Here is a 21,245-nt window from a genome sequence, read left to right as displayed (position 1 = left end):
TCGGGTTCTTTTTATTGCCACTGTGGCTATGAAATGCGCTGTTTTATTGGCTATATTTTTTCCGGTAATTATATTTTATGAGCTATCCTTGCTATCATTGTTTGTCTTCATTGCTGGAAGTTGCCTTGAAAATTCTCTGAGCTGAAAAGGCAGATTAGGAGTGTTTAGAGCAAACAAACTCAATGCTGGCTTGGTTGAGGAAGATAGTGACAGGAAGGTTTCCGTTTATTTTTTCAGTGCTATTTGAACCTGACTCCACCACAGTGCTTTTAAAGCAGTGAGTTGTTTTCTCCCCAGCAATAATGAACAAACAAGGTCTGAGAAAGGAACATTTGCAAGGCTGTGATTTATCCAGAATCCAGACTGATCTACAGACGAAAGCAAGGCTTCAGTGCCCAAACAAGAAGGATTCAGCCCACTGGGAACTTTTTCTCCATAAAGCCTTTTATAAGCAACAAACCATGTCCCGGTTTAGTAAGGTTTAGGAGAAGGTTACCCAAATATGGTTAAAAGATGGAACCTAAGTATAGAAGCACAAAATGCGTGCATGTTTCAAGAGGGAAGAATAGTATAAATATGCACCAATGTTTGGTGTTTTTTTAAACCCTTCCAAAATGTTCACTCAAAGTCCCAGTTCAAAGTGATGCATTCTACTGGTTGTAACTCTAACAAAATGTTATTAAAACAAAGCTTTAAAAGTGGACTAATTATAGAGCACTTTCAAAGCTAAGCACTGCACAAGCTAAGTTTCTGATCCTGTTCCTATATCCTATATATACTTCTACAGGTTCCTTCCAACTCTACAATTCTACGATACCCGTTCCGCATTTGTAAGAACTTGGTCATTTAGTGTGGCATCACCTGCACTGTGGTTTAACCCACAGCGCCACGCGATGGCGTGAGCTCCCGTTGCTCATTCCCAGCTCCTGCCAACCTCGCAGTTCAAAAGCACGTCAAAGTGCAAGTAGATAAATAGGTACCACTCTGGCGGGAAGGTAGAGGCGTTTCCGTGCGCTGCTCTGGTTCGCCAGAAGCGGCTTAGTCATGCTGGCCACATGACCCGGAAGCTGTACACAGGCTCCCTCGGCCTATAAAGCAAGATGAGCGCCGCAACCACAGAGTCGTCCGCGACTGGACCTAACAGTCAGGGGTCCCTTTACCCCTGCCTGTTGAGATCAAGCTAGCGCCTTCCTTATGCTCTTCTCGGGACCTGCTAAAAACATTCTTGTTTAGGCAAGCCTTCCCAGATTCTTAGAAAGCTGAAGTCATTTTATTCCGTTTTAGCATTTTAACTTTTGTGCTTTTTAAAGTAGGGATGTAATTCTTTCTCAATTCCATCTTTTCGTAAACCGCTTTGAGGTTCTTCACAACCAAGCAGCGTATAAATTTTATGAAATAAACTTTTAAAATCTTGGTATCCAATTAGCAGCCACATGTTAAGAACACTTGCACCATGGATCCCAAACGCCTTGCGAGTCGAGCGTTTTGGCTCGCGAAAGCCGCAACCCCAGAAGTGAGTGCTCTGGTTTGCAAACGTTCTTTGGAACCTGAACGTCCGACACGACTTCTGCGACTTCCAATTGGCTGCAGGAGGTTCCTGCAACCAATCGGAAGCCGTGCTTTGGTTTTAGAAGTCGAACGGACTTCTGGAATGGATTGCATTCGACTTCCGAGGTACCGCTGTACTTCCAAAGTTGAATTTGTTCAGGTCAAAGCTCTTTTAAAGCTGAAGGGTCAATCCAGCCCTATTGGTGTCTTATGCAAAACTGGTGCCATTCGCTGACTGTCCTGATGTATAAAAGGAAGAGGAACATGCACAAGAATGCAGAGCAGAGGTCAAGTTTCTGCTTAAAGGAATTTGTCAACATCTCAAAAACATTCGTGTTCCTTTCCACTTCCATTGCCTTTTTTTTTCTCTCTCTATCTTTTACCCTTCACAGGGAACCTGTCTCTGCTTATCAGTCGTAGAGCACAAGCCTTGGGCTGGTGATATGCTGTCTGTCTCTCTCACAGCAATGCATAAATATCTCTTCAAAGACCCAGCCGAGCACTCTCTGACGCCTGCAAAAGTTTATCTCCCCATGAACCCGCAGTTCCGGCTTGACATCAATAGCACTTTGGTGACGCGGGTCTGGAGAGCGTTAGGAGCAGCCTTGGTGTGGGACAGACAGCAGGAGCTGTTGACGGGGGGCCGACAGCTGTGAATTGGATGCAGCCGCGTCTATAAAAAGAGCGGCATGTCTATTCTTAGCCCCCTTCCCAAAGCACCCAGGAATGGTGTGTGAGCGCACCTTTCCCCTCTGCACATGACACAGTTGTTGCAAACAAACCTCCCTCAACCTGCTCCCTTGCAGATGTTCTGGACTGTCACAGCCTTCGATGCTTGCGATCCATTATGTAAGCCACTTTCAAGTTCTTTGGAGGAGGCGAACGTAAGAGCCTACTAAAAACCTGGATCAGGCAATCTAGTCAAGCATCTAGGCACAGGTTAATTCTGTGTCCAGGGCAGCTGTCTACCAGCTCCATCTGGTACGCAGGATGAGACCCTCCCTGCCCGCAGACTGTCTTGCCAGAGTGGTGCATGCTCTAGTTATCTCCCACTTGGACTACTACAATGCGCTCTACGTGGGGCTACCTTTGAAGGTGACCCAGAAACTACAACTAATCCAGAATGCGGTAGCTAGACTGGTGACTGGGAGTGGCCACCGAGACCATATAACACCAGTCCTGAAAGACCCTCATTGACTCCCATTACGTTTCCAAGCACAATTCAAAGTGTTGGTGCTGACTTTTAAATCCTAAACGGCCTCGGCCCAGTATACCTGAAGGAGCGTCTCCACCCCCATCGTTCAGCCTGGACACTGAGGTCCAATGCTGAGGGCCTTCTGGCGGTTCCCTCCCTGTGAGAAGTGAGGTTACAGGGAACCAGGCAAAGGGCCTTCTTCGTAGTGGCACCCACCCTGTGGAACGCCCTCCCATCAGATGTCAAGGAAATAAACAACTACAGCCATACCTCTTGTTACGTTTGCTTCAGGTTAAATCTTTTCAGATTGCATCTCAGAAGTACCGGAAAGGGTTACTTCCGGGTTTCGCCACTCGCACATGCGCAGATGCTCAAAATGACGTCACGTGCATGCACAGAAGCGGCGAATCACAACCCGCGCAGACACGGGTTGCGTTCTGCTCATGTTACCATCTGACATCTGAAGACAGCCCTGTTTAGGGAAGCTTTTAATGTTTGATGTTTTATCGTGTTTTTAATCATCTGTTGGGAGCCGCCCAGAACTGGGGGCAACTTCTGCTATGTGGGTGTCTCACCTCAGATCCAAAACTACTGAGCCATAGCCCATCTCTGGAGAGGAGCAGCAAAGAAAGATGTCTATTGGGCATAGACTCCACCAACCACTAGAAACCAAAGAACCACCAAGAGTAGACCTGTCCTCCCTGGATATCCAGCTCAACTGCTCATGCAGACGTGACACAGGGAGATAATGTTGGTTACTGTCGGAGCAATTCATCTCTTACCTGCTGCTGACTTTGCTCCTCAAGGTTGAGCTTGACCTCCAGAGACTGACGAGCTTCCAGGAAGGCTTTGCGGTGCTTACGATCGGCCATGTAGTACGACATGATGCCCACGCAGATGGTACACAGGTAGATGGCAACGTTGGACAAGATCTTGAAGGGGAGAAAGAAAGAGGTGGTAAGTCAATCTGCAGAAGATGGAGGCCATTTCTTTGCTCCAGGAGAGGCAGGTACGGAAGACGAGAGCAACCAAGCTCCTGTCGCACCTACGCCTAAGAGGTCACCATTGGTCAGTACTAAACTGCAGCCCTCCAGATGTTTTGGACCACAACTCCTTTCAGCCCCTGGTGGGAGTTGGTAGTCTTCATATAAATTAATACTCTTTTTTGATAACCAGATCCCTAAATATTTTACCTTATTTTTAATTTCTAAACTCATCAGTTGTTGGAGTTATTTTATTTACTTTCATCTGCACTTAAATTTTTAGTTAATAATTTGGTTTTTTGGTAGTTTACCTTTAGTCCTGCCATTTTCCCATATGTCTTAATTAATTCTAATGCCATTAGAATACTTTCTTTTGGGTCTTGTGTTGTTATTATTAAGTCGTCCGCAAATGCTCTAACTTTATAGGATTTTTCCCAATTACAATTCCTTTTATTTTGTCTTCCTTTCAAAAGGATTTCCAGAACTAGTATAAATAATAAGGGTGATAAGGGACAGTCCTGCCTTGTCCCTTTGGTGATTGGAAAACTTTCAGTCAAATTTCCATTTATTATTAATGTTATGTAGTGTAGTTTCACCCTGGGCCAACAGGGGGATAATGTATATAGTTTTCACTCAGGTCTGTAGGTAGTTTTCACTCAGGTCCGCGGCAGTTAGTTTAGGCGGGAACTCTGAGCTGTTGTGGTTACAATGTTGACAGCCGGCTGCCTATAAATACAGGCCGGCTGAGCTGTTCGCAGTCAGTTCTATTCCAGCTTGTCTTAATAAAGAGCTACTTGAAGAAATCGCTGTGCCGGCTGCTATGTCAACCCACTACTTAACACTGGCGACGAGGATGGGATTGGATGGACATCAGAGCACAGCCAGATGCGGCCAGCCTCTGAACTGAGCTAAATCACAGAGCGAAATCACTGAGCGAAATCACTGGGCAGAACCAATTCAGAGCTGACTGTTCTGGCTAGAGCACTGTGTTCCATCCATCGCCCTTCACGCCGGCATCGGAATCATGGCTTCATTTGCGCCTCTACCGCCGTTTGCGCCAGCCTCTGAGTCCTGGGACTCCTACCTCGCTCGGTTCGACTGCTACCTCCAAGCCAACGAGCTGACAGCAGTATCAGTGGATCGGAAGCGGGGCCTATTCCTCAGCCTCTGTGGGCCTGAGGTGTTTGAGACGGCCCGAGCATTGGTTGCGCCTGAAGCAGTCCAGGCAACACCATGGGACACGATCCAAGAGAAGCTCCGCAACCACTACGCACCAAAGCCGTCCAAGATTGCTGCCCGCCATGCGTTCTACCACCGGAACCAGGCAGAGGGGGAGTCAATCAACAACTACGCCACCGCCCTGCGACAGGCTGCAATGCACTGTGAGTTCCGAGACTTAGACGATGCCCTGATGGATCGAATCGTCTGCGGGGTCCGGGACATCCATCTGCAACGGCGTCTCCTAGCCAAGCCAGACCTCACGCTACAGAAAGCCATTGAGGAGGCTGTGGCCTCAGAAGCTGCTGAACGCTCCGCCCAGGAGATCCGCAAGTCCAGCAGCCCGCGTCTTGCTAGGGGGCCAGTTCCGGTGCATCATGAGGAGGCCAGCAGTGATGAGGCATCCTCCAGTGAAGACGATGACGTGCACCAGACAAAGCGGGAGCGCAGGAAGCTCCAACAGAAGTCAAAGGGCCAACCGGAATGTGCTGGCTGCGGAGGCGACCATTCCCGTGCCAAGTGTCGATTCAGAGACGCCATCTGTAGGAGGTGTTCCAGAAGGGGCCACATCGCTAAGGTCTGCCGATCGGCTCCGTCTGACACCCCCCCTTCATCGACTCGCAAGTTCAAGTCTTCACTCCAGTCTGCCAAGGAAAGTTGTTTCGCTCTCACCAACTGCCGCTGCCCGTCTGGAACCACGATTGGCCAAACCGACTCGTCTACGCGACGCAAGCTGAACGTCACGGTGCTCATTGAAGGAGCTCCATGTGACATGGAGATCGACACCGGGCCCTGTCCGTCGTGTCATGGAGCACCATCAAAAGACTGGTACCCAGAGTATCCAAAAGGCAACTCGACTCTCACCGCGTACACCTGAGAGACTATCAGGGAAATGACATTCCCGTGGTAGGCGTTGGCCGGTTCCGGATCGCCTTCAAGGATTTTTCGGGCCTGCTCCGGTTGGTGGTGGTCGAAGGTCAGCGGCCAAGCCTCCTAGGGCTAGACTGGTTTGATGCCCTCGGCCTGGAAGTCACCGGCATCAACTGCATCTCTAACGCAGAGACTGAGGGTCTGGTCAAAGACTTTGCCGAGGTTTTTGACGGCACCTTGGGACAATATACTGGTACGCCCATCTCCTTTAGCCTTGATCCACAAGTCGCCCCCATCAAGCTTAAGCCACGCCGGGTTCCCTTTGCTCTCAAGGCTAAGGTGGACGAACAACTGGACAAACTGATCGCCCAAGGAGTTTTGGAGCCCGTTGACCACGCAAAGTGGGAAACCCCCATCGTCACGCCTGTCAAGCCAGATGGGTCGGTGAGAATCTGCGCTGACTACAAGTGCACAATCAACAAGGCACTTCAGCAGCACGCTTATCCGGTTCCTGTTGTCCAACACCTGCTGCATTCCCTGGGTGAGGGTAAGGTCTTCGCTAAGCTGGACCTTGCCCAAGCCTATCAACAACTGCCAGTCGATGATGCCACTGCTGAAGCCCAGACGATCGTCACCCACCGGGGGGCATTCCGTTGCCGCCGGTTGCAGTTCGGGGTGAGTGTGGCTCCTGGCATCTTCCAAAGCCTTATGGAGCGTCTCTTGCAAGGGCTTCCGGGCGTGGTACCATATTTTGATGACATCTTGGTGTCTGCAGAATCACACCAGCAGCTGTTCGAGCGCCTCCGTGCCGTGCTGACCAGGTTCCAGGAGGCCGGGCTCAAGGTAAAGAGGGAGAAGTGCCTGATTGCCGTTCCACAGGTAGAGTTCCTGGGCTATCTTATCGATGCCTCCGGCCTTCATCCAACCACATCCAAGATCCGCGCTATCCAGCAGGCCCCCACCCCAAAGGACAAAACGGAGTTGCAGGCATTCCTGGGGCTGCTGAACTTTTATAACATGTTCCTGCCCCACAAAGCCACTGTGGCTGAGCCTCTTCACCGACTCCTTAGCACTAAGACGCCTTGGGCCTGGGGTCATCGAGAGACGGCGGCCTTCAACGCGGTCAAGGCTCTCCTTTCTTCAGACAGTGTGCTGGTACAGTACAGTGAATCCAGGCCGCTGGTCCTTGCCTGCGACGCCTCACCTTTTGGCATCGGTGCTGTCCTTAGTCACCGTTTCCCAGATGGAAGAGAAGCACCGCTCGCCTACTTTTCCAGGACACTATCTCCGACGGAACGGAATTACAGCCAGCTCGACAAGGAGGCATTGGCACTTGTGGCTGGAGTGAAGAGGTTCCATGAATACCTCTATGGCAGGACTTTTGACCTCATCACTGACCACAAGCCACTCCTGGGCCTCCTCGCCGGTGATCGTCCAACTCCACCGGTCCTCTCACCACGCATGCTGCGATGGACTGTTTTCCTGGCTGCCTACCACTACCGGCTCATCCATCGCCCGGGAAAATCGATGGGCCATGCCGACGCCCTCAGCCGTTGCCCTCTTCCAGCATTTGTGGAAGACCCGGCTCCAGCTTCATCGCTCCTTCTGATTGAGGATCTTCCGGCAGCGCCTGTATCAGCTGCCACTGTGGCCTCCGCGTCTGCCCAGGATCGCACCATCAGCCGGGTGCTCAACTGGGTGTGGAGGGGGTGGCCACAAGGGCCTTTTGCATCGGAGTTCCAGCCCTTCGCAACCAGACAACATGAACTCTCAGCTCATCGCGGCTGTCTGCTGTGGGGAGACCGCGTCGTGATTCCCCAGGGACTCCGTCAGCGCGTCCTGGAGGCTCTGCACGTTGGCCACCCGGGAATTGTCAAAATGAAGGCGTTGGCTCGGTGTTACGTCTGGTGGCCTAATATGGACGATGCCATCACTGCCTGGGTATCCGCCTGTCAAGCGTGCCAAGAGTCGAGGCCTGCACCACCGGCAGCTAAGGGACACACCTGGGAGACGCCAAAGACACCCTGGTCGAGGGTGCACATCGATCTGGCTGGCCCCTTTCACGGCCGGACCTTTATGGTAGTGGTGGACGCCTGTTCCAAATGGCTGGAGGTCGCCCTGATGCCCTCCACCACTACCGAAGCTGTCATCCGGGTGCTGCGAGGCCTGTTTGCAACGCATGGGTGTCCTGATGTCCTTGTCTCTGACAACGGACCGCAGTTCACGTCAGGCACGTTTGAGCGGTATCTTTTGGGACTGGGCATCCGCCATGCCCTAACGGCACCTTTTCATCCATCCAGCAACGGGCAAGCGGAAAGAATGGTGCGCTCGACAAAAGAGGCACTGGCGCGCCTGGACCGGGGAGACTGGCATGAGCGGGTCGCCGAATACTTGTTCGTGCAGCACATCACTCCTCATGCGGCCACAGGGAGGAGTCCTGCTGAACTGCTTATGGGCCGCCGCCTCAGGTCACCGCTCGACCGGCTACACCCAGACTTTGCCGTGGCTGAACCCCCAGGCTGTGCCAACGCACCACGGTCATTTGTTCCAGGAAACCAGGTCTTTGCCCGGAACTATGTGGGGGACATTCCTTGGGTGCCAGCCACAGTAGTGGGAGTCACTGGACCTCGTTCGTACCAGGTGGCACTCGAAGACGGACGTTTGTGGCGACGGCACATAGACCAGCTTAGGCGCAGGGTTGGCGACTTAGACACTACCGAGGTGCCCCCAACTGCGCTTGCGGCTACAGAAGAGACACGTACAGATGGCGAGGCCCCACCTACACCTCCCTCGCAAACTGCCAGCGTGGAGCCGAACCAAGCCGTCTCAGAACAGACTCAGACCACTCCACTTGCGGAGGCTCCACCCACAGCAGCGGATCCAGGGGAGTTGGTTCCAACGCCACCTAGGGTCGCACCACAGCCTCAGCGAGAACTGTGTGGCCCTCCGGACTTGGCTACCAGTCCCCGGCGGTCTAGCAGAGTTTCCAAGCGCCCAACTCATTTAAAGGACTACGTTGTTGGACAGGTATCACTGTTGGTCTAAGTATGGGAAATGTAACCGATATGCTTTTGTGCCTAATTGAACCATTACGCGTAGTGCTGTATATAAGGAAACCATTACGATTGTAACTAACGCCTTATCTCGGTGGGGAGGGGTGTTATGTAGTGTAGTTTCACCCTGGGCCAACAGGGGGATAATGTATATAGTTTTCACTCAGGTCTGTAGGTAGTTTTCACTCAGGTCCGCGGCAGTTAGTTTAGGCGGGAACTCTGAGCTGTTGTGGTTACAATGTTGACAGCCGGCTGCCTATAAATACAGGCCGGCTGAGCTGTTCGCAGTCAGTTCTATTCCAGCTTGTCTTAATAAAGAGCTACTTGAAGAAATCGCTGTGCTGGCTGCTATGTCAACCCACTACTTAATAATTAACCTTGCTCTTTGCTGGTAATATATCTCTGCTATAGCCTTTCCCATTCTTCCTCTAATTCCCATTATTTCAATTTGTTTTTTCATAAAGTGCTGTCCTGTTCCTGCTGAGAATGTGGAGAAACCAACGTATAAAACTGTTCTGCTACTGCGCAGAATCTGCCTTCACCAGGCATCCCCAAACTTGGCCCTCCAGATGTTTTGGGACTACAACTCCCATCATCCCTAACTAACAGGACCAGTGGTCAGGGATGATGGGAATTGTAGTCCCAAAACATCTGGAGGGCCGAGTTTTGGGGTACCTGGCCTACACCAACAAGGGAAGCTTTGTGGAGCACGGAGAGAAGCTGGGGCACCTGCAAATCAAAGCTGCTGTTAAAGGCAGAGGAGCAAGAGCTGACAAAAACATTGGCAACCCTCCCAGACCCACCACTCCTGGTAAAGTATGTGTGGGTGTCCCGGCTGTTCCCAGAACACAAAGCACCGTATTTTTTTATCTATAAGATGCACCAGACCACAAGACGCACCTAGTTTTCGGAGGAGGAAAACAAGAAAAAAAAATATTCTGAATCTCAGAAGCCAGAACAGCAAGAGGGATCGCTGCGCAGTGAAAGAAGCAATCCCTCTTGCTGTTCTGGCTTCTGGGATAGCTGCACAGCCTGCATTCGCTCCATAAGACGCACACACATTTCCCCTTACTTTTTAGGAGGGAAAAAGTGAGTCTTATAGAGCAAAAAATACGGTATCCCCCCCCCCCCCGGTCTTGCCTGGCAGCCCTTTCAGATGCCTCTCACATGACCTTGCTAATTACAACTGGCTAAGGTGTTTTGGAAAAGAAAAAAGAAAAAACCTGCCAGGTCTCTAAGCACCTGTGTGTCAGGGGCCTGAGGGAGGTACCTGGGGAGAGCAATTTCTTAAATGGAGCTTTGCATCTGATGGCCTTTGCAGCAAACAGTTTCTTGTCTTCCGTGGAGGAACCAGATCGTGCCTGGGCTCAGACGCTACAGAGATGCCTAATTTTAAAATATTTGCACACAGTTGCTGGACTGGAGGGGACACCGGTCCGACTTGGTGTGAAACAGTTGTGCACGTCCCCGACGTTGGAATACAGTGGTACCTCAGGTTACAGACGCTTCAGGTTACAGACTCCGCTAACCCAGAAATATTACCTCAGGTAAAGAACTTTGCTTCAGGATGAGAACAGAAATCGCGCAGCGGTGGCAGCAGGAGGCCCCATTAGCTAAAGTGGTGCTTCAGGTTAAGAACAGTTTCAGGTTAAGAACGGACCTCTGGAACGAATTAAGTTCTTAACCAGAGGCGCCACTGTATAGGAAACTGCCTTCCACCGCATCGGTCCATGTGAATGTAGCTGAAATCACCCACCACTCTTTTGTCTCCCCTTTCAGATGCTTCCTGGGCTTCACTCATCAGGTCAAGGTCTCGTTTTGATTGGGGGGACAATAGTCTGTCCGCAGTACCAACTTCCTTTCCGAGCCAGATATCGCCACCCACAGAAATTCTGTGGAGGGGTCCGTCCCTTTGGAGCTGGGGTCGGCAACGTGAGGCCCATGGGCCAGATGCGGCCCACGAAAACCGTTTTACCAGCCCACAAGCTGCCCCCAAACCTTGCCGCCCGCTCGGCGAGTCCCCGTGCACTGTGCTAAACTAGCACAGCGTGCAGAGACCCAATGAGCGGCACTAGAAATCACGTCTGCGCATGTGCAGATACCGAAAATCACTTCTTTGCATGCCCAGACGCCGAAAATCACTTCTGCACAGGCATGAATTTCCGGTGTCGCGCTGCACGGGTCCAGCCCATAGACAATCTCCATGGGACTGATCCAGCCCATGGCTGGTAAGCCTTGCTGACCCCTGCTTTGGAGATTTCTAGCTAGCACTGTGCCTTCTCTGGTGGTGTGCAGTGTGACATCACCTCCAGAGGATCCTTCTCTGTCCTTCCAGTAGCATTTATATTTTATTATTATTATTATTGTCTTGGTCCTTTTTGAAAAAGAATTTAGAAATAATGGGCATAGGTACAAATTTTCTAAGGAGTATAGAGGCAATTTACAAAGAACAAAATGCAGAACTTATAATAAACAGTGGATTAATAGAGAGCTTCGAAATCACAAAGGGTACAAGACAGGGTTGCCCATTGTCACCTCTGTTATTTATATCAATATTGGAAGTACTACTTAAAAATATAAGTGAGACAGAAAGAATTACAGGGATAAAGTGTGGCAAAAAATGATATACGGTTAAAGCCTTTACCGACGATATAGTCTTGACAGTACAAGAACCTATAACTTCGACAGCGGAAGCATTAAAAGTAATTGAAGAATTTGGAATGTTGGCAGGATTGAAAATTAATAAGGGTGAAACAAAAATGATGATGAAAACCATGAGCGTGGAACAAACAGATGAGCTGCAAAGTAAAACAGAAATAACAGTGGTAAAGAAAATAAAACAAACCTATTCAAGGACAATTATAAAACAACATGGAAAGAAATAAGGACAAATTTGGAAATACAGGACAGATTGAAACTGTCCTTCTGGGGAAGGATAGCAGCTATTATTATTTATTAAATCTGTATACCACCCTTCATTTGAGTATCTCAGGGTGGTTCACAGGGTAATAATACAAGATAAAAACACAAAATGCGTAACAAAAACCAAACCAAAGCAAACCAAAGCAAAACCATAACCCTATTCCCCCACCTTCTCCCACAGACACATTTTAAGTAGCACATAGTGCTAGTTTGGATACAAACCCATGTCTCCTCAGAAATAAATATCATTGCATTCAGTGCGACTTATTCCCAGGTGAGTGGGTTTAGGGGTGCAGGTTTAACTACCTGCCTTGGAAATACCGTAAGACAGAAATTCAAACAAACATACATGCTACCAGCGCATGGGAATGGGTGGCGACAGGGAGAAGAGGCAATACTTTGTCAGTAAGAGGAAAGAGAACAAGGGAGAAGAACTCCTAAGTATTATGCAAAAGCTGCATTTAACATTTTAAGGTAGAAAATTGTGGGATAAAAGGTTTTCAACCTCTTCAATAATCTTTTATCACCCTGGGATGAAACACACAGTAAGAAGCAGTAGAACTGGCAGTAATGAAACTGTGAGGGTCTAAATTACTACTGCTGAACAATTATATCCAGAGATGACAGTGTCCTCACTGGTCGTCTTCATCCCTGCCAGGTTTTCATTCTGCCCACTATATCAGTGCCGTCCCCTAAGACCAAGCTCTCCAGTTCTTTGGTTCGGGAACTTTAGCACATAAACACTTCCATGCACTCTCTCTCTTTTCAAGCGTCTTTGGCACTCGCGTTTTGACCTGTGCTGCTTTGTTCCGTCTGAATCGCTGCCCAGTGCCTCTGCACTCATAATACCAAGTTCTACCCCTCTATATTTTAAATTGCCACAAACGCATTTGCCTTTATATTCACCCCAGAGGGAGGATTTTTCCAAACCAGACTCTCCTCGGCTCCTGTCGGCTTTGTCATGGACCATCAGTTTGAAAGCTTCTCTGCCACCTTTTTAAAATAATAATAATAATAATAATAATAATAATAATAATAATAATAATAATTTGTTTATTTATTTATTTATTTATTTATACTCTGCCCATCTGGATGGATTTCCCAAGCCACTCTGGGCAGCTTCCAACAAAGTATTAAAATACAATGGTACCTCAGGTTAAGAATTTAATTCGTTCTGGAGGTCTGTTCTTAACCTGAAATTGTTCTTAACCTGAAGCACCACTTTAGCTAATGGGGCCTCCCGCTGCCACTGTACTGCCGGAGCACGATTTCTGTTCTCATCCTGAAGCAAAGTTCTTAACCCGAGGTAATATTTCTGGATTAGCAGAGTCTGTAACCTGAAGCGTATGTAACCTGAAGCGTATGTAACCCGAGGTAGCACTGTACAGTGGTCTGTTAAACATTAAAAGCTTCCCTAAACAGGGCTGCCTTCAGATGTCTTCTAAATGTCTGGTAGTTGTTGTTCTCTTTGACATCTGAAGGGAGGGCGTTCCACAGGGCGGGTGCCACCACCAAGAAGGCCCTCTGCCTGGTTCCCTGTAACCTAACTTCTTGCAATGAGGGAACCACCAGAAGGCCCTCGGTACTGGACCTCAATGTCCAGGCAGAACAATGGGGGTGGAGACACTCCTCCAGGTATACTGGACCGAGGCCATTTAGGGCTTTAAAGGTCAGCATCAACACTTTGAATTATGCTTGGAAACCAGTGTGGCTCTTGGTTCTTGAAACTGGACCAACTCCTTCATGGAGACCCAGCCTGGGAGCCAATGTAGATCTTTCAAGACTGGTGTTATGTGGTCTCGGCAGCCGCTCCCAGTCACCAGTCTAGCTGCCACATTCTGGATTAGTTGTAGTTTCCGGGTCACCTTTAAAGGTAGCCCCATGTAGAGCGCATTGCAGTAGTCCAAGCGAGAGATAACTAGAGCATGCACTACTCTGGCGAGACAGTCTGCGGGCAGGGAGGGTCTCAGCCTGCGTACCAGGTGGAGCAGCTAAACAGGTGCCCTGGACACAGAATTGACCTGCGCCTCCATGGACAGCTGTGAGTCCAAAATGACTTTTATTTTAAGAACCAATGGTCTGGGTTCATCCCAGTTCAAGTGGAGCCTGTCTCTTTCGTACAGGCCCAGTTTGTCCCAAAATGTTCCCCCAGGGTGCCTAGCAAATCCAAACCCCTCCTTGGTATGCTATTCATGCATTAACACTGCAAAGCTGCCCCTACGTCTGGAACCCGTAGCATTTCAGAGAAAGATACCCAGGGAGATCCTTGCTTTCAACATCCTCCCTAGCAGCCTAAACTTTCCTTCCATCGTCTCACAACAACATTTCCCTATGTCCTTGGTGCTGGCATGTACCATGGTCACTGGTTCCATCGCAGCACTATTTACAGACTATTTAGACGATAAGACACACCGCAGGCATGCAAATAACTCTGCCGTCTGCACACCCATCACCCCCCCGCCCCCGGCAAGCAATCTATGTTCCTCATGATCAAATCGCCAGCTGATGTTTTATTATGTTTTATTATTGTGCTGTCAATGACAAACCTAGACAGCATCTTAAAAAGCAGAGACATCACCTTGCCGACAAAGGTCTGTATAGTTAAAGCCATGGTTTTCCCAGTAGTGATGTATGGAAGTGAGAGCTGGACCATCAAGAAGGCCGAAGAATTGATGCTTTTGAATTATGTTGCTGGAGGAGACTCTTGAGAGTCCCATGGACTGCAAGAAGATCAAGCCTATCCATTCTGAAGGAAATCAGCCCTGAGTGCTCACTGGAAGGACAGATCCTGAAGCTGAGGCTCCAAGACTTTGGCCACCTCATGAGAAGAGAAGACTCCCTGGAAAAGACCCTGATGTTGGGAAAGATGGAGGGTCACAAAGAGTCAGACATGACTAAACGACTAAACAACAACAACAATTATTATGCTCAAAATAAAAAAATTCCTTCCAGTAGCACCTTAAAGACCAACTAAGTTAGTTCTTGGTATGAGCTTTCGTGTGCATGCACACTTCTTCAGATACACTGAAACAGAAGTTGCCAGATCCTTCTATATAGTGAGAAGGTGGGGAGGGGTATTACTCAGAAGGGTGGTGGGAATGGGAGATTGGCAGATAGCTGAGATGAGCCTGTTGACGACTCTTAATGACTGCAATAGGTCCTATTATGCTGTAAGCCACACAGTGTGTTGGGGAAACCCAGTCGGATGGGCAAGATATAAATGATTTTTAAAAAAATTATTATTATTATTATTATTATTATTATTATTATTATTAGCATCCCTCCTCCACCATTCCTCACAAACATGCATCCATCACCTTCAACGTTGCCAAGCACTCCTCTGCAAAGAGCAAAAGCCCACTAAGAACTGTGGTTTTACTTTTTGGAGTTTGTAGGGCAACATTCACTTTAAAAATGACTGCTCATTTTAAGTAACGGAAAAATCTATCTACCTGATTTTATGTCATCCTCTTTTATTCCACTGTACACATTTGGATAACGCATGTTTTCTACTTTAACTCTCCTTTAACTCTCTGTGCTGTTCCGTCAACCATAATAATAAAGATTTGATTCGGTTCCTCTCTTACATGCCTTTTCTTCGAACCAAAATCCCCCAAATATTGCAACCCTTTCTGCAACTTCTGGGGAAGTTTCCCCTTTCTGAACCTTTTCCAGATCAACAATATCCTTTTTGACCCAGCCTGGGTGCTCTTTAGATATTTTGGACTACAGTTCCCATGAGCTCCATCTCTCTCCCTCTCTTGCGCAGACCCACATACTTTAACTCAGGCTGCCCAAAGTTCTGTTTATCCAGTTAGACAAACTTTCGTTTTATTTTTTAAAAAGCTATCTTATGAGTTTTGCATTAAGCACGTCTTCCATGGGGTTGCTGGGAGACAGTAAACGCAACATCTCATTTATCTTTCAAATATCACTGCATTTGAATCGCTGGTTGCCGTTTCTTAAAAATGAAATAAAAACCCACGATTCTCAGGCCACACTATTTAACTTCCTGCCTCCTCCAAAAAGAGTTATCCTCCTAACTCAAGGACCAGCAAGGAGGCTAGAATCAGAGGCAGCGTCAGCTTCAGAGCAAGTAAAAGGTGACATGGTAGAAATTTATAAAACCATGCTTGGCATGTAGAAAAATATTTCTCCCTCTTTCGCAACACTGGAACTCGTGGGCATCCAATGGAAGAAGGCTGGAAGATTCAGGACAGATGGGGGGAAAAGGACTGCTTTACGCAGTGCGTTGTTAAACTATGGAACTCCCTGCCACAGGAGGCAGTTGGCGGTCACCAAGTTGGATGCCTTTAAAAGAGGATTAAACAAATTCATGGAAGGGAGCATTGTCGGTGACTACTAGCCACCTGTTTAGGGAAGCTTTTAATGTTTGATGCATTACTGTATTTTAATATTTTGTTGGAAGCCGCCCAGAGTGGCTGGGGAAGCCCAGCCAGATGGGTGGGGTATAAATAATAATTAATTATTATTATTATTATTATTATTATTATTATTATTATTATTATTATTATTCCATGGTGCAGGATACTCAGCTATTGCTCTGGCACACAAGCAGGCAGATTCCTCTGTTTATTTAGATTTACTGTTGTTGTTGTTGTTGTTGTTTAGTCGTATAGTCGTGTCTGGCTCTTTGTGACCCCCTGGACCAGAGCACGCCAGGCACTTCTGTCTTCCACTGCCTCCCGCAGTTTAGTCAAACTCATGCTGATAGCTTCAAGAACACTGTCCAGCCATCTCGTCCTCTGTTGTCCCCTTCTCCTTGTGTCCTCCAACTTTCCCAACATCAGGGTCTTTTCCAGGGAGTCTTCTCTTCTCATGAGGTGGCCAAAGTCTTGGAGCCTCAGCTTCAGGATCTGTCCTTCCAGTGAGCACTCAGGGCTGGTTTCCTTCAGAATGGATAGGCTTGATCTTCTTGCAGTCCATGGGACTCTCAAGAGTCTCCTCCAGCACCAGAATTCAAAAGCATCAATTCTTTGGCGATCAGCCTTCTTTATGGTCCGGCTCTCACTTCCATACATCACTACTGGGAAGACCATACCTTTTACTACACGGACCTTTGTTGGCAAGGTGATGTCTCTGCTTTTTAAGATGCTGTCTTAATTTACTGTTACTGCCTTTTATTATTTCTATCTTGCTCTTATATCCTACAGTAAGTACCCAGGGCAGACTAAAAGAATTATGTTCCTAGCAACTGATATTCGGAGGTACACTGTCTCTGAACGTGGAGGCTCTCCGTAACATCCCCATTACTAATACCAACTTGTATATATTTCTTTTAATCCTCCCCACAACTCCCTCCCCACACTCTTTGTGTGTCTGTCTTTCCCCCCCCCCTTTTACTCCTCCTTGATTGCAAATCAGCAGGCAAAGTTTCTCGTCAATATTTACCTGGTACAAAGCGCAGCAGGGCTCGGGAAGCAATGGTTAAAACAACTGAACCACTGTCGAACAGCGGGCGTGCAAACTGAGCCAGCGTGGTTACAGCGGTGAGAATGTCAGGCCAGGACCCAGGAGACCAGGGTTGGAATCCCCCACTCAGCTGCGGACAAAGCTCACAGGGTGGGCCTTGGGCCGCTCACCGCCTCTGAACCTGACCCAGCTTGCAGGGTTGTCCTGGGAATTAAACGTGGAGGGACAGAACCATGCGCTCCACCGGGGGGGGGGGAGGTGGGATATGAATGCAATAAACATTCAGGGCAGCTGTTTACCAGCTCCATCTGGTACGTAGACTGAGACCCTACCTGCCTGCGGACTGTCTCTCCAGAGTGGTGCATGCTCTAGTTATCTCCCGCTTGGACTACTGCAATGCGCTCTACGTGGGGCTACCTTTGAAGGTGACCCGGAAACTAAAACTAATCCAGAATGCGGCAGCCAGACTGGTGACTGGGAGCGGCCGCAGAGACCACATAACACCGGTCTTGAAAGAGCACAATTCCACCCCATCATTCTACCCGGACACTGAGGTCCAGGACCGAGGGCCTTCTGGCGGTTCCCTCATTGCGAGAAGCCAAGTTACAGGGAACCAGGCAGAGGGCCTTCTCAGTAGTTGCGCCCTCCCTGTGGAACGCCCTCCCACCAGATGTCAAAGAGAACAACAACTACCAGACTACCAGGTGGTCTCATGAACTGGTCCCAAACGATTAAGACTTTTAGAAGACATCTGAAGGCAGCCCTGTTTAGGGAAGCTTTTAACGTTTGATGTATTACAGTATTTTAATATTTTTTTTGGAAGCCGCCCAGAGTGGCTGGGGAACCCCGGCCAGATGGGCGGGGTAGAAATAATAAATTATTATTATTATTATTATTATTATTATTATTATTATTATTATTAACCAGGGGTCAGCAAACTTACCGCGCCTCGGGCCGGTGTCTCCAGCGGTGGGCCGGAGGGCGGGGGAGCGCCCATACACGTGAACACACTCTATTTCCGGCACACTTCTGGGTCGGAGGAGCACCGGAAATAGCTTGTGCGCATGCGCACAGGCCTCCTCCGACCCGGAAGTGCACCGGAAATAACACTTGCGCATGCGCACAAGCCATTTCCGATGCTCCTCCGACCCGAAAGTGGGCAGCCGCGCAGCACAGCACCGGTAAGAGTGGGGGGTTACCACAGACCGGATAAACGAGTCCCTCGGGCCTTATCCAGCCCGCGGGCCTTAGTTTGGGGACCCCTGCGATAAACAATATAAATTCAATGCAATGGAACACCACACAAGGGTGGAAACAAGGACGAGGATAAAAGCTGCGCCTGCAGTCACAGAATCCTAGAATTGTTGGAAGGGACCCAACGGTCATCTAGTCCAACCCCTGGAAATGCAGAAATATCAGCTAAAGCATCTCTGACAGGTGGCCACCCAACCTCTGCTTAGAAACCTCCAAGGAAGGATCCGTTCCACTGTCAAACAGCTCTTACGGCCACAAAGCCTTTCCAGCGAAGGAAAAGGCGGCAGCTTTACAGCAGGGAAGCTAAACAGTAGAATATCTGGCGGGGTTGGGGGAGAGGAGGATAATAAACTGAAATTGAATTGTATTGAAATTGAAATACTTTGTTGTCACTTGTACAACTTGTATGCAGTGAGATTACACCAGCACCCCCCACTCAGCTCTCTTAGTCTTAATTCCCCTCGTTTACTGACACACACACACCAAACCCCAAAGTCAGTTGCCCTGTTGTTATCTTTTCATTCAGCAGCCTAACAGCCCACAGATAGAAGCTGTTCTTTACCCTGTTGGTGCGACTAATCCTGCTTCTATATTTTCTGCCCGAGGGCAGGAGATCAAGAAAGTGCCAGCCAGAGTGTGAATAATCATCCCTGAGAATTTTCCTCACTCTCCTGAGGCAACGTTCTTCCGCTATTTCATCCAGTGGATTCACAGGACAGCCCGTAATATCTTGTGCTGTATTCACCACCCTCTGTAGGCACTTCCTATCAGATGATGTCAAACCAGCGTACCAGACCGTGATGCAGTATGAAAGGACACTTTCTATTGTGGACCGGTAGAAGGAGACCATCAAATGTTGATTGACATCGTTCTTCCGCAATACTCTGAGGAGATGGAGTCTCTGTTGGGCTTTCTTAACCACCTGGGTTGTATTTATTTTCCAAGGAAGGTCTTCACTGAGATAAACTCCTAGGAATTTAAAGGAAGAGACTCTCTCCACACAGCCCTCCCTGATGTACAGCGTGGCTAGTTCTCCTCTCTTCCTCCGAAAGTCCAACACCATCTCCTTTGTCTCGCTGATATTAAGGTGCAAGTTGTTCCCTAGGCACCATGTAGATATTTTTTGGACCTCCCCTCTATACGCTGATTCGTCTCCACCTTTTATTAAACCCACTGTGGTGGTGTCATCTGCAAACTTTATAATTGCAGTAGACGGGTCAGATGATACACAATCGTATGTATACAATGAATACAGGTCACACATCCCTGGGGTGTGACAGTGCTGATTGTTAAGGAATTAGATGTTACACGTCCGATCTTCACTGTTTCTGTCCGATCTATCAGAAAGTCTTTAATCCAGTCACAGATGGTAGGAAAAAGGTTCATGTTCATATCGAATCATAATAAATGCATCAGAGAAGAGGGATATCCCCTTCCACAGGTTCTGAAGGGGGGGGTGAGGGAGGGAAGCCACCACCCCAACAAATGTGCACCAGGGATGTGCTATTTTTAGCACCTCGGGGTTGTCATGACAACCAATCTGCTTTTGGAGCACTGAGGAAGCATCCGAGAGGGATTCGGAAACCCAGCGATCGATGACTGCAAAAGAATTGCACCCGTTCTCTCTGGGGTGGAGATCACCGTTTTCCCGGGAAGCCCATAAACCATGGAAGGAGCATGACCCAAAAGGAAAGCTGTGAGCGGCCTGCCCCAAGATCTGCAGCGGTGGTTTCTCCCTCGGCCATTTGTATTCTCCGGGTTTGGACAAAGAGATAAAGCAAATGTAGGAAGAGGCTGCTGGATGAGGCCACGAGCCCATCTCGTCCAGCATCTTGTTCCCACATCGGCCAACCAATGGGAAACCCTCGAGCAGGATTCGAACACAAGAGCCTCTCGCGGCAGTGAGTTCCATAGTTTAAAGGTAAAGGGACCCCTGACCATTAGGTCCAGTCGTGGCTGACTCAGGGGTTGCGGTGCTCATCTTGCTTTACTGGCTGAGGGAGCCGCCGTACAGCTTCCGGGTCATGTGGCCAGCATGACTAAGCCACTTCTGGCGAACCAGAGCAGCACATGGAAACACCGTTTACCTTCCCACCGGAGTGGTACCTATTTATCTACTTGCACTTTGACGTGCTTTCGAACTGCTAGGTTGGCAGGAGCAGGGACCGAGCAACGGGAGTTCACCCCGGCTTGGGGATTCGAATCGCCAACCTTCTGATCGGCAAGTCCTAGGCTCTGTGGTTTAACCCACAGCGCCACCCGCATCCCCGTTCCATAGTTTAACAGCACACAAAGATGCTCTGCCTCCATTGAGAGTATAAAATAAAAACAAAAATTAATGGTTTTATAAGGTGTGTGTCTTCGTTTCTCAATTTGACTTGCGGTTATTTTTATCGACCTTAATTATCCTTCATTGCAAATGTTAAGAGTGAATTTCCGTTTAATTGTTTGCTGATGTTCTGAGAGTTAATGTTGTTGTTTATTGTTATATTCTAATAGATTATTGAATATTACTTTATTTGATATGAGTCGTTCCATTTTAAAGTCACGTTTCATTACAATTTTTTTGCACTGGGTCAGATTATTATAAGGTGTGTGCTCTTGGTTGCATATTTTGTTGCTGTCAACCGCCTTGGGCGTAGTAATATAGCAAGGCGGTATACAACTTAAAAGTAAAATGAAATTAAATGCTTCCTAATTGCAGTTTCTGGAAACCGCAGGAGAGGAGACAGTTGTCTGGCGCTTGGGTTTTGCTTGTGATCTTCCTAC

At 48.4% G+C, this 21,245-nt stretch overlaps 1 protein-coding gene across 1 annotated transcript in view; it reads right to left on the bottom strand.

Annotated features, from left to right (window-relative positions):
- ADCY3 (adenylate cyclase 3) overlaps positions 1 to 21,245 on the bottom strand; it is a 102,108-nt gene that overhangs the window by 64,571 nt on the left and 16,292 nt on the right. Inside the window, exon 3 of the mRNA XM_081188438.1 lies at positions 3,526 to 3,675. Within this exon, the coding sequence (XP_081044564.1) occupies positions 3,526 to 3,675 (150 nt within the window). The remainder of the gene's footprint in view (positions 1 to 3,525; positions 3,676 to 21,245) is intronic.

Source organism: Podarcis bocagei, assembly GCF_964188305.1.
Source record: "Podarcis bocagei genome assembly, chromosome: 3".
Taxonomy (NCBI): Eukaryota; Metazoa; Chordata; class Lepidosauria; order Squamata; family Lacertidae; genus Podarcis; species Podarcis bocagei.
This window is presented reverse-complemented; position numbering and strand designations above follow the sequence as displayed.